Raw genomic sequence first — 15,533 nt, 5'->3', positions numbered from 1 at the left:
ATGGGATTGAAATAGTAAAGCTCTCTAGATGTTTCCAAAAGATGTTTGTGTTTTCTTTCAACCACTCCATTCTGCTGTGGTGTGTGAGGAATGGTAGTTTGGTGAAGGATGCCATTTTCAGAGAAGAATGCTTTTGCTTCAGAACTCCCACCTAGTTCAAAAGCATTATCTGCTCTGAATGTTTTAACAGATGAGTGGAAATGGGTTTGAACCATCTCTGTGAAGGCTCTAATGATTGTGAATGCATTGCTTTTGTAGGATAATAAGTGAGTCCATGTTACTTTGGAAAAATAATCAACAATGGTAAGAAAATATCTAAAACCATTGTATATTTTGGTGTTATAGGGTCTCCAAAGATCTAAGTGAACCAGCTGGAAAGGATAAGTAGACTTTATATGGCTTTCAGGAAAAGGAAGTCTCTGTTGTCTAGCCATAGGACTAATAGAACATGAAAAGGATTGTCTAGAAGGGACAATATCAGATAAAACTGAAATTGATTTCATCTTATGAAGAGGCATATGGCGTAATCTTTGATGCCAAAAAAATTCCATTTTATTAACATTTGTAGTAGAATTACAAGAGGGATTGGGGAAAGGGATAACAGAATTGAAAACATTACACGTGTTAGAAACATTACATGCATTACCAGATGGATTGACAGGAAAGGAAGATGAACATTCATGCATATCAGGAAGCAAAAAATACAGTCCATGAGAAGCTCTACCAATTTCCAGTGGCCTCTTCAGAGAAGGGCCCTGTAGAAAACAAGAGAAACTACTAAATAATGCTAAGCATTGTAATTGAGAAAGAAGTTGATTTACAGAAATAAGGTTGAAGTGGAAAGAAGGAACCAATAGTCCATTATGTAAGATAATGTCTGTTCTAAGTTGTAATGACCCAGTAGAGATTGCTTTAACTTTATATCCATTTGGTAGAGTTATTAAGTAAGGTTTAGGTAAAGGTTGTAGAATGTGTAGAAATTATTTATTAGAGGTCATGTGATTAGTTGCACCTGAATGCAATATCCAAGGTATCTTTCCTAATTGAGCAGACAAACATTGAACTTCAAAATTAACTATAGGCAATTGTTTTACAAGTATGTGACACACACCTGCAAAGTTGGCATAGGCAATATTGTCACCAGAGGTGGAAGATTGATTCCCAGTTGATATGTGAGCCTGTTGAAACAGGGACATGAGGTGCTGATACTGCTCTTTGCTAAGCCATAAGCTGTAGTTTCATTTGGAGGTACCACTTGAACAGCATTATCTTCCACTTGTGCATAAGAAGCAGAAGCAGACCTTTTGTTCTTAGTAAACTTGAAGTCAGTTGGAAAACCATGAAGCTTATAACATTTGTCTACTGTGTGCCCAGGTTTCTTGCAGTATTTGCAAGACAGAGAAGAAGACTTCCTAGTTTGATCAAAATTGATTCTTTGATTCAAGGGCATTGCATTATGTTGATAGTTCCCAGAAGTATTATGTTGGGAAGAAGTAGCAGAAAAAGAGGCTGAATCACCAGAGAAACCCAAATTTGGAGGCTGGTTTTCCTTTTGGCTTTCATCATGTTGAAGCAAAGAATATGCTTTGCTAATAGATGGAAGTGGGGACATAAGCATGATGCTACTCTTGACTATGGAATAGGACTCATTTAGACCACTCAGAAATTAAAAAAGGTGTTGGTCTTCAATAAATTTGGGTAGTGCTCCACAAGAGCATGTAGGGCCAACATAAGAAGAATTCAATTCATCCCATAAAGCCCTCATTCTAGTAAAGTAAGTAGCAATATCAGAAGATCCTTAGGAGGTAGAACTAATTTTCCTTTGGATTTGAATGTATTTGGATCCATTGGACTGTCCAAACCTCTCATTTATGTCACTCCACACTTCCCTAACAATGTTGAGACACATAACACTCATTGCTATCTCCTTAGTCTAAGAATTGGTGATCCAAGCTTTCACCATATGATTACATCGTTCCCAGAAGGGATAATAGGGAAAATTAGGTAGAGGCTGAGCTACTTTACCAGTCACTATTCCTAATTTATTTTTGGGAGATAAGGAAGTAAGCATACTATTGCGCCAATGTACAAAACCGATTCCATTAAACGGTATGGAAACTAATTGACTTCCAGGACTATCAAAGGGAAGAACATAGAACGGGTGAGACGAGTCCACAATGATCTCGACAAAACCTTCAGTAGTAGACGAAGGACTTCCATATTCACACACAAAATAAATTTCCAGACTAACAATGTAGAAAAACACAGAAGCAGTCCAGATCCCAAATTTCACAAGTAGAACAAAAATGCCCTAATTTCACTTAGGTTTTCACATGCAGATAAGAGAACAGAGTTTTTACCCTCCTTCTTCGCACACCTGAAGAAGCTAAGGTCTTCTAATAATGGGAAAGAGACGAAGAGCTTAGAAACGTTTCCAGAAGATTCTGACAGGAGACTCTTTGATCTGAATGAAACTAGCGAACCAAACTTGATGGTTACCATCGGACGAAAGCTCTGAGTGATGCGGATCGATTGAAGTGCTCTAATACCATGTTAGACTCCATTATCGGAGTCAATCGGAGAAATCTTAAGTGAGAAGGAAACCCTAAACGGGAGAGAGAAAATATAGAAAAGAGAAAGATATTTTTATTATGCTTTCTTCTGTGTCTTTCTAGAAAATTCAGCTCATGTTATAGTCAAACATGACTTATTACAAAACAAACTGGGCCCGGGTTCTATACAAAATTAGGCCCAAAATAATAAAATCAGAAGCTAATCAGAAGCTAACTATTGGGACTCGTATTGGATGAGTCCTTCAGCCCAACATATACATAGTCAAAACTTATTGTCTATCACAAAAATTAGATAAAATCAATCTGATCATGATCATCATGTCTCCTAGTACAAATATAATCCATTTGGTCCCAAAGCAGCAGGGCAGGTTATATGCGAACATCGTGTCATCAGCGTCCAATATATGATTATACCCTTAATTAGGCTTGCCTTTGAAGTTGCAACCACTATTTTTAGATCTCTTTTCAAGCTCATATCTACAGCAAAACAAATATAGCTGAATTGGGCGGAACGACAAATGTGGTAATTTGTCTAAATTGAGTCACCTTTTGGAAAAATTATTTTGAGCCCATAAGTACAATTAAAGTAGATACTATTATGCACTCCTCCTCTGTAAAGACACTCAAAAATTAAACATTGTCTCTTCCTTAAACTCCTCTCAAGTTCTTTTGTTTCTATTCCTAATTATACAATAAAATAGTTCCTAGTTAATATATATCATTAAAAACAGTGTCCAACATATATAATTGTGTGGTTGATATTCTAGGGGCGCTCTATAGCTTAGCGAGTTGCCTTCTAAGACATATCAGAGAAATGAAAATGTTAGAAATTTTGTGGGCAGTGAATTTAATCCCTTGCAGTGCAAGGCCCCCTTAGTAATAACATCTTAAGCGTACAGAAATATTTTTTCTTGTCTTCAAAGCAAAAACAAAACATATATACTATCTCTTAGCTAGCATTTAATCAATTATAAGAAGTGCCTCAAACGTATGCTCTCCTCTCTCCTTCTCCCTTTGAAACAGTTAAATATTTCATCTTTGAATAGTTACTTGTAAAGACTCCTCCTTTGGGTTTTCTATTGCAGGGATTAAGAAGAAGAATGAAGATAAAATTTCGTCCAGCTTTGAGAAAATACTTTGCATGGAACGGTAAGTTTCTTTTGTTAATTCCGTTTTATTGAATTTTTTCAGCCAGTTTTGTCTGTGAATTTAATCTCACGAAATCGATTGATGTTATATATTCATAAAATCCAAAATTTGATCTGTTGCACATGTATTTGTCGTGTAGTGGAGAAAACATACACATTAAAAAAAACACATGTGAAAACAAAGCTCGTTAACAACTTTGCAAATATCGAGTATAAAAATACGACGATTATACTAATGAATTTTGCTGAAGAAAGAGAAAATCAATGGTCGAGGCAGGGTTGCGATTCTCCTATTTTATCTTATTATTAAGTACTGTCAATTATTTTTAATTTATGTTCCAACATATTATAATTAGGGGTGATATATACTAAAGTTATAATTCTATTAATTATTTCTTAAAGAATAACAAGTAAAAATAGTAGCCAACAACTCATCCGATAATTTTTACTTTCTGGTCTCTTGGGAGTATCTGTCGAAAAGCACGTGTCTTGTGTCAGTACAATCATTAATCTGGAATTGAGTTTCTAGTTGAGGTTTTTCCTGCTCATAACTCATTAGCTATTTCATTCCACAAATTTGAGTAACGTTTCAACTAATCGAGTTTGGAATTGAGTTTTCGTGGGATAGTTTGAATTTCCCGACAAATGGTATATAGAGCCCGTTTGGCTTAGCTGATTTAGAGTTGCTGATAAGCATTAGATGCTGAAAATCACTTTTAAGTGCTGAAATTGATTTAAAAAATAAGCAGTTACGTGTTTGGATAAAAGTGCTGAAATTAATAATAAGCAGCTGAAGAATTGGGTATACGAAGAGTTTTGTTCTAAAAAGAAGTATTTTAGGGATAGAATAGTAACTATTTTGGTCAAACCTAAAGTGCTTATAAGCTGAAATTTGATAAGTTGGGGGAGACCAACTTATGGCTTTTGGCTTATTTTTGGCTTATAAGCACTTAACTTATAAACACTTTTACTTTTACCAAACGCGTAGATAAGCCAAAAAGTGCTTATAAGCCAATTTAATCAGCTTATAAGCTTAGCCAAACACCCTCATAATAGTGTCTTCTTGCTCTCCTGTTAACTTTGTCATAGAAATTGATTGTTAGAAAAAGAGTCAATTTTTAATTGGAAATCCAATCCGATTTGGGTTTGTTATGGACCCTTAATAATTTTAATGGGCTTAAAGAACCGAAGGCCCATACTTTTCCTCTTATTTTGGGCTAAGATTGAGCATGATGAATCTAAAAGTACGGACATAGCCCATATGGTTAGAGTAGTAGTGCATTCTTTGTGGAAATAACACCATTTAGCCACTTTTAAGTATGCTATTTAAAATTTCTTCATAGTTTGAATGTGTTTAAAGATTATCCAATTTACTCAAACTTCAGAATATGACGTTCTGAAGTTTACACCTCAAAGTTCAAACTTCAGTACATCGTGTCCTAAAGTTCGAAAATTACAGAAATTCAAATTTTATATCCTAAATTTTAAATTAGCAGTTTAAAAATTCAGAATATTTAGTCTTGAATTTCAAATTAGCAACTAAAAAGTTTAGGACACTAAGTCCTAAAATCCAATTTGCACCTAAAAAATTAAGGATACAAAAATTTAAGATACTTAGTCTTGAATTTATGGTAAATTAACTAATTTTTAAATATATTATAAATTATAAATATTTTAAATAATAGACTTAAAAGTGTTATTGTTGCACTTCGCCCGAGTTCTTTTCCATTATCTATTTTGTCACTTTTTTCTCAATTTCAAATGAAAACACATCAACAAGCTGTAATCAAATCTTTGTGTTTGCATGCAGAGGCTCAAAGCGAGAAACCAGCCCACGTGGAATTGGACCTCCGAGAGGAGTATGCCCATGCCTTTAGAACCGAATCCTACGCTGACTTCTGGACACGTGTTCTTGCTTTAGGTGAAAAAATTTCTTCACCTACCAAAATTGTCGGGTCAACTTCAGCTGCTAGGCTTCCCTCTTACCGGATTTTCGTGGAGCATCTTTTGGATCCGGATCAACCAACAGTTACTCGGATCCTGGCTTTGATCCAAACCCACCCACAAACTTACTCTCTACTATCCGAGTATTTTTCACAAACTGCTGAAGCCTCATTACTCTGCAGTGTATTGCTAAAAAAAGTAGAAAGTACACGATCCAAATATAAATCACTTAAATTCACCTTAGACTCTCTCCAGAAAACACCATATTCGCATGTGGACCCCATGCCCAAGCTCCTGACCCGGTTAACTAAATTCTGTAACTCTCTTAACCCATTTGTTTCATCTGCATCTTCATCGATTCAATTTCAAGCCGTTCAAACTGATTGTTCTCGATTGTTAAAACGACTTGAGCTTAGGCGAGACAAGACCAGAGCCAAACTACGACTAATGAACAAACTCAAACGCGGCTCAGCCGTATTTCTTGTAGCTTTAACAGTCTCGCTTACAATAATTGTCGCCACACATGCACTTGCCTTGCTAGTAGCGGCTCCTATTGTAATGGCAGCTTCATTCCAGTTCGCGTCGACTAAGAAGCTGGCAAGCTGGTCAGCTCAGCTTGACATAGCTGCAAAAGGGACCTATATATTAATTAGAGACTTGGATACTATAAGCCGGCTAGTGGGTCGGCTAACTGATGAATTAGAAGATTTACAAGCCATAGTTCGATTTTGGCTAGAGCGAGGTGGAGATCCTGTTCAGCTTCAACTTCAAGCCAGTGGGGAAGTGGCGCGCCAGCTAAAGAAGAATTATGCAAGCTTTGTGGAGCAATTGGATGAATTAGAAGAACATTTGTACTTGTGCTTCATGACCATCAATAGGGCTAGAAACCTTGTGATTACAGAAATTATGAATTCGGGTCACCCGAATTCAGCCCCATATTTGTTACCCAAAGAATAGCTGTTGGCAATTTAATTTCGTGTAGTTTTCATTTTGAAAAAAAAAAAAAATTGCCATTATGTAAATATTTCATTTTTCCATTCAAAGAATATTTAAAAAAAAAATCTTTTTAAGGAAAGAAAAAGGGCTTGTTTATGCCATTATTAGTGATATGGCATTTAGGGCATAGACAGTAGTTGATGCAAGGAAATTTATGACTGGCAAATTTTAATATTGGCACCGTAGTGCAAAAGCTTCACATGGTATTATTCTATTATGTTTGTCAGGCTTTAGTTGTGGTAGCTAGGTGATTAATGTATTTGATCACTTGAATTTATTATTTCACAAATTTGAATAGCCGACATTGTTGTTGATCAAGTAAGGCGATTCACTTTCTTTCTTCCCATTGAATTTAAGCATAAAAAATATTGATGACTTTGGTCAATTAGGCCTACCTTTCGGATATGAAAAAGTAAGTGACTCGTCTCCTGATAGTGTTTCTTGTGTTGTTGACTAATTTAATACCAGGTTGTATGGTGTTTATAGCAGATGATTGGTGTCCATTCAGTTTTGTTCATTTACCATATATTTTCAGTTAATCTATATGGTTACCGTAAACCTTATTTAATTAGTTTATATATTAGTTTTGCGGGATTATAAGCAAGAGTTGTTTGTCTTGTTATATATTAGTTTATAATATATTATTATTATTATTATTATTATTATTATTATTATTATTATAATAACATAAGAATTTGTTATGCGATGAATAATAATATACAAAATATAATGTCGGGATTATCACTTTATAAGCAATTTGTCTCGAAACGCTTCTTATTATGCTGCCAACTAAACATTGTGTTAGTTATCTGATCAACCGAACATTGCAATATTTTATGCGATATCTTATAACAAGACTATTTTGTCAACGCGCCAGTCAATCGACACCTAAGCTGCTCGAAAACTAATACTTTTTACGATTTTTTTGGCCGATAACAAGATAATACTTTTTTACATTACAATATAAGAATAAATCAATATACACCACATGAATTATTAAATAAGACGTGAATTACAATCCTCGTTTTGGTTGGGTTTTATTAAAAATACCATATTTGATATATAATTGTATTTTCTTCTCACCTTAAGTTGGGGACCAATGTTAATTGAATGTTCAAATGGTGTAGCAACAATTACTACTCCTGCCATATTATATTATTATTCTATACCATCTTTTTCTTGGTATAAGCTGGAGCAAGACACATGACAACTGTCATTTTTATTACTTACCGAATGCCAAAGAAAGTAACAAATGCACAACAATCCGCTGTCAATCTTTTAATGTTGGCCTCCAAAATATATACCAAATGACCCACATACAATAGAAATGTAACCTATATAGGATAGCCTGCGTAAGCAAGTAGAAATGACACTAGGTAGCCACTCTACATAGTTGTTTTTTGGGAATTAGTTAATGTATTCTGAATTTTAATTTTTCAGTTCAAATTTTCGGAACACAATGTCCTCAATTGTCCTGAAATTAAAATATTTAGAATAAAATAAATACGAGTTAATTCCTAAATAGCAGCCCTAAAACAATTATTTGTGTATTTTTCCCGAGTAGCCAATATTGGCTAGCTAATAGTGACGATCCTCCTGCCCAACTTCGATGCAGGTAAGTTTTTATTACCAACATACTCCTCCCATCTACCGAGCCCCGATGCAGGAGATACGATGCGTGAAATAATAATAATTCTCTCACATACCAAACCACTTATAATAAGTAACATAAAAATTTTGCTTAACATTTTTCTGAGCAGAAAATGAATATCATTGATGAGGAAAAAAACGAGCCAATATTTTGAAATTGATGTTGTGTAGGTCCAAATTTGGTAACCACGGTAACGGATAAGCAAGACATAGGATGGGGTCAACCACGACACAGTAACTGACAAAAGAGAACACATTGTAAAAGTTGAAAGAGGAATATACGAAAAGTTGTCTTATTCATATATTCAAACACATGTTGTTCAATCTTTATCCATAAATCTCAAGATCCCATATACATTTTGAATCTCTCGTATCACCACGTCACCATCAGAGTAAAGGAATATCCTAATCATACAATCATTGGGTGAAAGTTCTTTTCCCATTACAGTCTTTGTCATTGCATACATTTATTGCTCATTTATACTATCATCAATCACAGGAAATTAAGTCTACTACTTAATGCTCTAAAGCCCCACGCATCACGCTGAAACGCCGTTTTATTATATCTAGAATTTATTAAGTTCAACTAAGATTCACCCTTCTAACTTATCATTAATTGGTTTAGCATTTATTTGCTCAAACAGATGTGTTACTGGTGCATTCATTAACAATACAATTTCATGTCTTGTCTGGAGACATAAATTAAATGGCATAGAGGAATATTTTTGTATATTTAACACTACTAGAAATTCGCTAAAAACCGACCAAGCCGTACCGACCAACATTGACCGGTCAAAAAAAGCGACCAAAAAACCGTCCAACATGGACGGAAACTACAAAAAAAATATTTTACATTTTTTTTAAAATTACATACCGGCAAAAGTTGGCCGGTAAATTGGTCAAAAAGTTAACCGAGCTAGTCAGACTTGCTTAGTCAAAGAAACTTTTTGATTACCGATCAACTTTGGTCGGTAATGTAGACCCAATTTTTTAAAGAATATGGTTGGTGCCCACTTTGGCCTGTCCCAGAGGTACTTTGAAATACTCAAAGACCTTTGTGAGAAGGAACCCATAAGGCAGTCCATGATTCCCATCTTTAAGGTGTTCTACCTTTTGCATATGCTCAATCATTATGGCAGAAAAATTGATGGAGGAGAAATTATCCAAGGTTTCCATAAGGAATAGGTCAGTTTTGCATGCCAACGGATCTTTTTTCACCGCGAGGTAGCAACACTTTGTTAACCATCTCAAAGAGCAGCTGATAAACTGGAAGGAGTGCCTTCTTATGCACTTGTTCCCCATGATGTACTGCCTTGTCCTTGACAATGGCATTTCTGAAGTTTGATGTGTAGGCACCCTGAACAGATGACACTCCTTCGTTAGGAATACCCAGAATCGACCCTAATAAGGCAAAGTCCATCACTATGCCTACCCCATTTACCAACACACAGATTTGATCACCATCTACTGTGAAGAGGCTGGTGTAGAAACTCCGCACCTCGTCCTCATACACTATAGGAGCATCACTTGTAAACAGATTGGTCTACTGTTGAGAATCACAAATATCCACTAATTATCTCATCCCAGCACTCTCTAGAATGTCAGAGGCAAACCTGCGGCCCCACAACACTTTCTGATTCCCCAACTTCTTTTTCTCAGACCTCAGAGATCGACTCACTTTTCCTTTCTTGACGGAACCAGGTTCCTCATCATCATCACCCCTCTTTCTTTTTACTAACTTGCCAACAGACTTTTCCTTCTCTACTGACTTGTTCTGTATATGTTCACCAGATTTTTCCACTTCTTCCTCATCAGACTTGTCACCACGCTCCTTCACTGTCTTGTCACCAGAATATTTTACCAACTTTTCACTGGAACCAGCAACAACCCTTCTAGAAGAACTCTCAGCACCCTTAGAGGTGTGCCTTTTCGGGTTGAGAGAGAGAGTGCTTCTTCCTTGAAGACTTGCCGGTCAGGGAACTAGGTTCCTCTTTGGTTTCCTCATCCACATCCACTACAGGAACATCCTATCCTTGTACAACTTACCCATCTTTGACCAATCTTCTCCTTCGCCGACTCCTTTTACTCTTCTTGAGAGCAAACTCTAGAGCCTCCTTTTGCTATTACCGTGTAGTAGGTCGCTTAAGAGGTGGCTCTGAAGTTACCACTGGCTTAGTCCAAGCCCTGATTAAAATAGCGTAAACCAAATCATCTGCGTCTTCTTCACTGTCAAGATTCGTCTCAGGCACCACAATTCAAAGGCTCAGCATCGAAGTGGAGAGAGGGAGCAGGATCAATACTGACCTGGGGAGATGACTCCTGACCTGGATCCTCCACGGAGGGATCAGGTTCATCATTTGGGACCCTAATAGTATCATCTTGTGCCTGTTGTTCAAATGGCACGATTTCTCCATTTTCTTCTGATGGATTGGTCTCTTCCCTCTGAGGCTCAGACCCTCCTACACATTCCTCTACAGTGACCCCTTCTGATGCAATGGAAAACGTATTCTCTATTCCTTCCTTTTCTTGTGGTTCCATGGCAATTTCAACATACTAAAGAGTGATACCTACAGAGTCACAACTCGTCATGGTGGTCTAAATCTCTTCATGACTAATCACCAGATTTTCACTCAAGTGCTCAACCATGGATAGAGTTGAAGGTTCCTGAATGCAGTTCCCTTGTTTACCCTGCTCACCCTGTTGACTCTGTTTGATTGGTGAGACTGGAGGAGGACACAAATTCTCAGACTTGCTCAAATGAGGAGTGGACTCGGAATGGGTAGGAGAGAGAGTGGAGTGTGGAGGAGACTCTTCTTTAGGGTTTGGACTAGTGATTGTGTTGGGAAAGGAGTTCATCGCTGAAATACTAACTGGTGAGGACTCAATCATAGTGTCGTCGGGCACACTGAAGGTTGCTTGATTTTCAGACATGATGAGATTATTCTCGAGGGATTGTGGATTTAAGAAGAGAGAAGTCAAACAAGGAATTTTGAGTTTGGAAGAGAAAGGGTTGTGATATTGATTTAATTATGATGAGGGACCGGTTCTGAAACGACGACACCCTTTTGCTTGGGAGATGTATCATTTAGAAAAAGGAGTGACGTTTGGGCTGTGACGTATTGGCTGAAGAGACACGTCTTTAAAGAGATTGTCATGCTAATATGATGTGGCATTGTTTGTCCGTTTTAAATTGTGTATGGAAGAAAAAAGAAGCTACTAACCTGCATCAGAGAACTAGGTTCCCTGATAGGTCTGGCAAGTGAGTTTTATCCCCTTATTCATCATGCACTACAGCATCTACTTCTGTAGTCATCATGCGTGTCTACCTGTAACGGTACAGAGGTGAGTTAGACTTAGCCAAAAAATACTTTAGCTAGGATTTACCTAACTATGACTTTCATAACCAATAATGAGGAACTAGGTTCTCAGTTGGGTTTTATCATCCCCCAGTGCTAGGCGATCTTTCTCATAATGCTTTCTTCCCAGGGATTTTGGTGAAGATGTCTGCAACTTGATCTTCAGCAGTCACTGTATTTGGCCCTCTTGAGTTGGACTCAAGTTCTTCCAATTTGTTGCTTGGTCCACAACACTTGACCACAACAGGATGCTGATTATACATATTCTTCTTCAGCTGTTATGAGTGTCATTGAATTTTGCTTCCTTGAGCCTTATGAGACAAGATGGGAACTCAGAGAATGTCCCATTTCAGGCGAGCTTTTCCTATCCATTACTTGGAGGACAGTAGAGAACCAAGTCCTGTGTTCCTCTAGGATATCTCAAAATTCTTACACCAGCCTTCAGATGAGAATCCTTTGGATTTGATTGAGACCTTGCACAGAACCCAACTCTGACCACGATGTCTAGTCTACTTGCAATGAGATACAGAAGTGATTCAGTGATGTCTCTATGCAAAAACCCTCTTTCCAACAGCTCATTTTTCATCTTCTGTTGTGGTAGATGCGGGACCCGATTCCTTGCTGGAATCAATGGGCGTTCTCTACCTTGATTAGTATTCTGTTCTCTTTTGAGATGAGTACATCAGGAGGATTCCTCCATCTCTTCCACCATTAGATTTTCAAAACTGACTCTTCCCATTGTTGAGAACACAACAATTGTACCCAGATATCCTCAATTGAGTCAGCGGCTTTGGTCAAGATGTTCGCCAGCCCTTTATCAATTAAAATTGACTGTGCCCAATTTTCAGGAGTCCTTTTCTTCTTTTCAACAATTCCATCTGATGTGGTGTTCTTTGAGCTAAGTGGTTGAGTAATTCTTCTTGAATATAGTATTCATCCACTTATGGCATTATCCAAACCTGTTCCATGACTTGATCTGATGCACGTGATCGGTTCCAACCCTATACCACTATAGAATGGCAAGAGTGGTCGATGCAGGTTTTACCCGAGGGGTCGGGATCGATTACCACATAGAGCTAATATTGGTTTGGAATTGGGTTTCTATATAATCTAGCTATGTGTGATGTTCTTAATTGCACTTCCAATCATGCTTTATTTTGGTTACTATTCTACTTTTAACACTAATGAAGAATTAAAATAAGCTAAGTACGATATTTTTGCAAGGGTTTTCTCAATTGGTAAAAAGGCACTAGGGAAGTGACTTACACCTAGGTGAGTATCTAACGGGGTCAAAAACTTAGGGCAAACATGTTATAATTGGGATCATGATATAACCATTGCACGTAATTACTCACTCTATACCTCCCGGTAGTTTGAGTGAATTTGCCCTAATCGGCTTTCTCAAGCCCAATTGGGTGTTCAAACAATGCAAGCAAAATTGGCTCAAGTCGGGTATTACTATCTCTAGGTTTAACCCTTTAATTGGGGCTATCAATCTCTTGAATGCACCCCAATTCCTTGTTAGCCTGAATTTCCTGGACTTAGTCTCTCTTTCTCAAGAAGAGCCTAAATAAAAAAGGCACAAATTAGTATTTGCAACTACCAATTCAACAATTAAAGCATGAATCAAGCTAAATATCATTAACCCATAAACATTTAAGTCCTAAAATTGAAGACCCATTAAATACCCACGCTTGGGTTGGGCCACAACCCTAGCTAATGGGTTTAGCTAGTCATAATCAAAGAATAAATCAAAGATTGAGATGAAATATAACCCATAAGAAGTAATTACAAGAGTAGAATGTAAGATTAATGGTTAACAAAACTCTAAAATTACTCAAAAGAGCAAAAAGTTGCTGTTCATGTGTTCCTCTAACAACAGATACCCTAAAAATCTGAAAAAGAACTATTTATACACAGCTAAAATTTTTGGACAAAATTGCCCCTACGGAGATTCTGCTGACAGCGAAAAACTGTTCGCCTCAGAGCTTGGACATCCGTGGCCGCGCAAAAGCAAGCGTGGACCGCGGTTCTTCTCTTCTGAGCTGGATCTGGATTTGATTCCGCTGGGAGCGAAAAAGCCACCGCCTCAGCTCTATCTTCAACCGCGGCCGCGAAATATGTTCGTGGACCGCGCTTTTAAATTTGAGCTCCAATCTATTGTCCTCTGATTCTCAATTCCGCTGAGGGGGAGTTTTGGACCGCGGCCGCGTTCGATGATTCCGCTGCCGCGCAATTTCACCGCGCACATCGGTGACTGTTAAGCCCAAAAAGTGACTCTCTGAACCTTACTACCGCTGAGAGCGTAGTTAAGACCGCCTCAGCGGTGAACCCTCCGTGTCCGCTCTATTTCTTCGCTGTCAGCGCCTTTGACTCAGCTTTGAATTTGTGCAGGTTTCACTCCTTTATGAGCTGGTTATGACTTTCTTGTCTCTTTTTGACCAAACACTACAAACAAGCACAATAAGTTAGCTTTCAGGAATATTACACACTTTTAATCTAAAACCTAAGCAAAATGAAGCATAAAATAGGCTAGAATCCCTGGTTATCAACTCCCCCAAACTTAAGCTTTTGCTTGTCCTCAAGCAAACAAAGTAATTCCCACCTCCTCAAGGTAAAAGAAAGGAAAATTTCAGCTGTTCTAAAGTAACCTCATCAAGTATCAATAGGGACTAACAATTACCCTCAACTCAAATGCGTTATTAACAATACACAACCTTTTTAGCACCATGGCTTGAGTGCAACACAAAAGCATTAAGAATTGACTCAACTCATCAAGGAAACTCTTTCTACTACATTGATCATTGTGGAATCCAAACTCATACTCCTCGACTCTCTATATGCAACCTCAATTTTAGATTGTAGCAATCAGAATGAGGATTGTGGAAAATACACTCATCTCTCTCAAATGAAGGTCACAAGTCCGGCTTTAAGTACCATAAGCTTGCCCCTTATGTGAGTCACCACTAATATAAGCTCACTCAACTCAAGATCATATAGGGCTTTTGCGGGAATGTAATGAAGGCTTTTGGTTCAAGGTAGGATATATTGGTCTATGAAGGTTTCATATTTCCTTAAGCACTTCATTTTCTTCATTTTGGCTCACATTTTCTTGACTCTTTGAGTCATTTACTTCTTCCCTAGGGGACTAGAGAGACACACTGTCACTCTTTCTTGATCATGTCAATCCTTTTTCTCCTTTCTAATCATTCCAAGCCTTTTATCTTCCCTTTTATTGACTTTTTGGCTTTTCTTTCTTTTTCTTTTGCCTTCCCTTTTCTTCCTTTTGTACCTTTTATCACTTTTGCATTCCTCGTCTCTTCCCCAAACTTATACTTTTGCCAATTGCGCTAAGGAAAGATCGGGTGCCAAGAGAGGATCATTTTAGAACGGATAAAGGCTTGTATCATGGTTACTGAAAGAACAAGGGCTATGGCTCAACGGGGTTGACTAGGGATATCATTTTTGGTGGGCTATGGATGTTTTCAAGTCTCAATTTGGATCAAGGAGAGCCTATAATCACTTCTCAAGTCGAGCTATACTTAGGATTTCGCCTAGACAAACATTCAAGGCAAGTTCTAGACTTATTGGCACATGACTTGGACTTGCAAATCAATACCTCACCTCACAAGCTATTGGATTGCTAAAGAGACATAGTCGAGGGCCCAAAACAACCTTAGCTAAGATTTGAGCAGCACAAATAGTCTCTAAAAAACCACTGGATGATTGTTTAGTCAACACAAGAGTCTAAAGGTCACAACTATCACCATCCTCTACACATCAATTTATTTTTAACCATAAAGTCAAAGGTAAATATGTTAGGCCCAAGTGAAGCTTTGCCTGAGGAACTATTGTTCACTAGCTAC

At 37.5% G+C, this 15,533-nt stretch overlaps 1 protein-coding gene across 1 annotated transcript; it reads left to right on the top strand.

The window, feature by feature from the left end:
• Window positions 1-3,562: 3,562 nt before the first annotated feature.
• Window positions 3,563-6,878, top strand: LOC109243342 (UPF0496 protein At3g49070-like). The gene is made up of 2 exons (XM_019410252.1): window positions 3,563-3,722; window positions 5,532-6,878. The coding sequence occupies exons 1-2, from the start codon at window positions 3,674-3,676 to the stop codon at window positions 6,620-6,622; spliced, it is 1,140 nt and encodes a 379-aa protein (XP_019265797.1). The 5' UTR covers window positions 3,563-3,673; the 3' UTR covers window positions 6,623-6,878.
• The last annotated feature ends 8,655 nt before the right edge of the window (window positions 6,879-15,533 follow it).

This window comes from Nicotiana attenuata, unplaced genomic scaffold (genome assembly GCF_001879085.1).
Source record: "Nicotiana attenuata strain UT unplaced genomic scaffold, NIATTr2, whole genome shotgun sequence".
Taxonomy (NCBI): Eukaryota; Viridiplantae; Streptophyta; class Magnoliopsida; order Solanales; family Solanaceae; genus Nicotiana; species Nicotiana attenuata.
Note: the sequence above shows the minus strand (reverse complement) of the source record. Positions and strands in the feature narration are given on the sequence as shown.

Bases quoted from the DNA above. Each gene is read 5' to 3' on its own strand.
- LOC109243342 (XM_019410252.1), top strand. From the start codon at position 3,674: ATGAAGATAAAATTTCGTCCAGCTTTGAGAAAATACTTTGCATGGAAC. The intron at 3,723-5,531 runs GTAAGTTTCTTT...GTTTGCATGCAG, and splicing joins AAAATACTTTGCATGGAACG to AGGCTCAAAGCGAGAAACCA.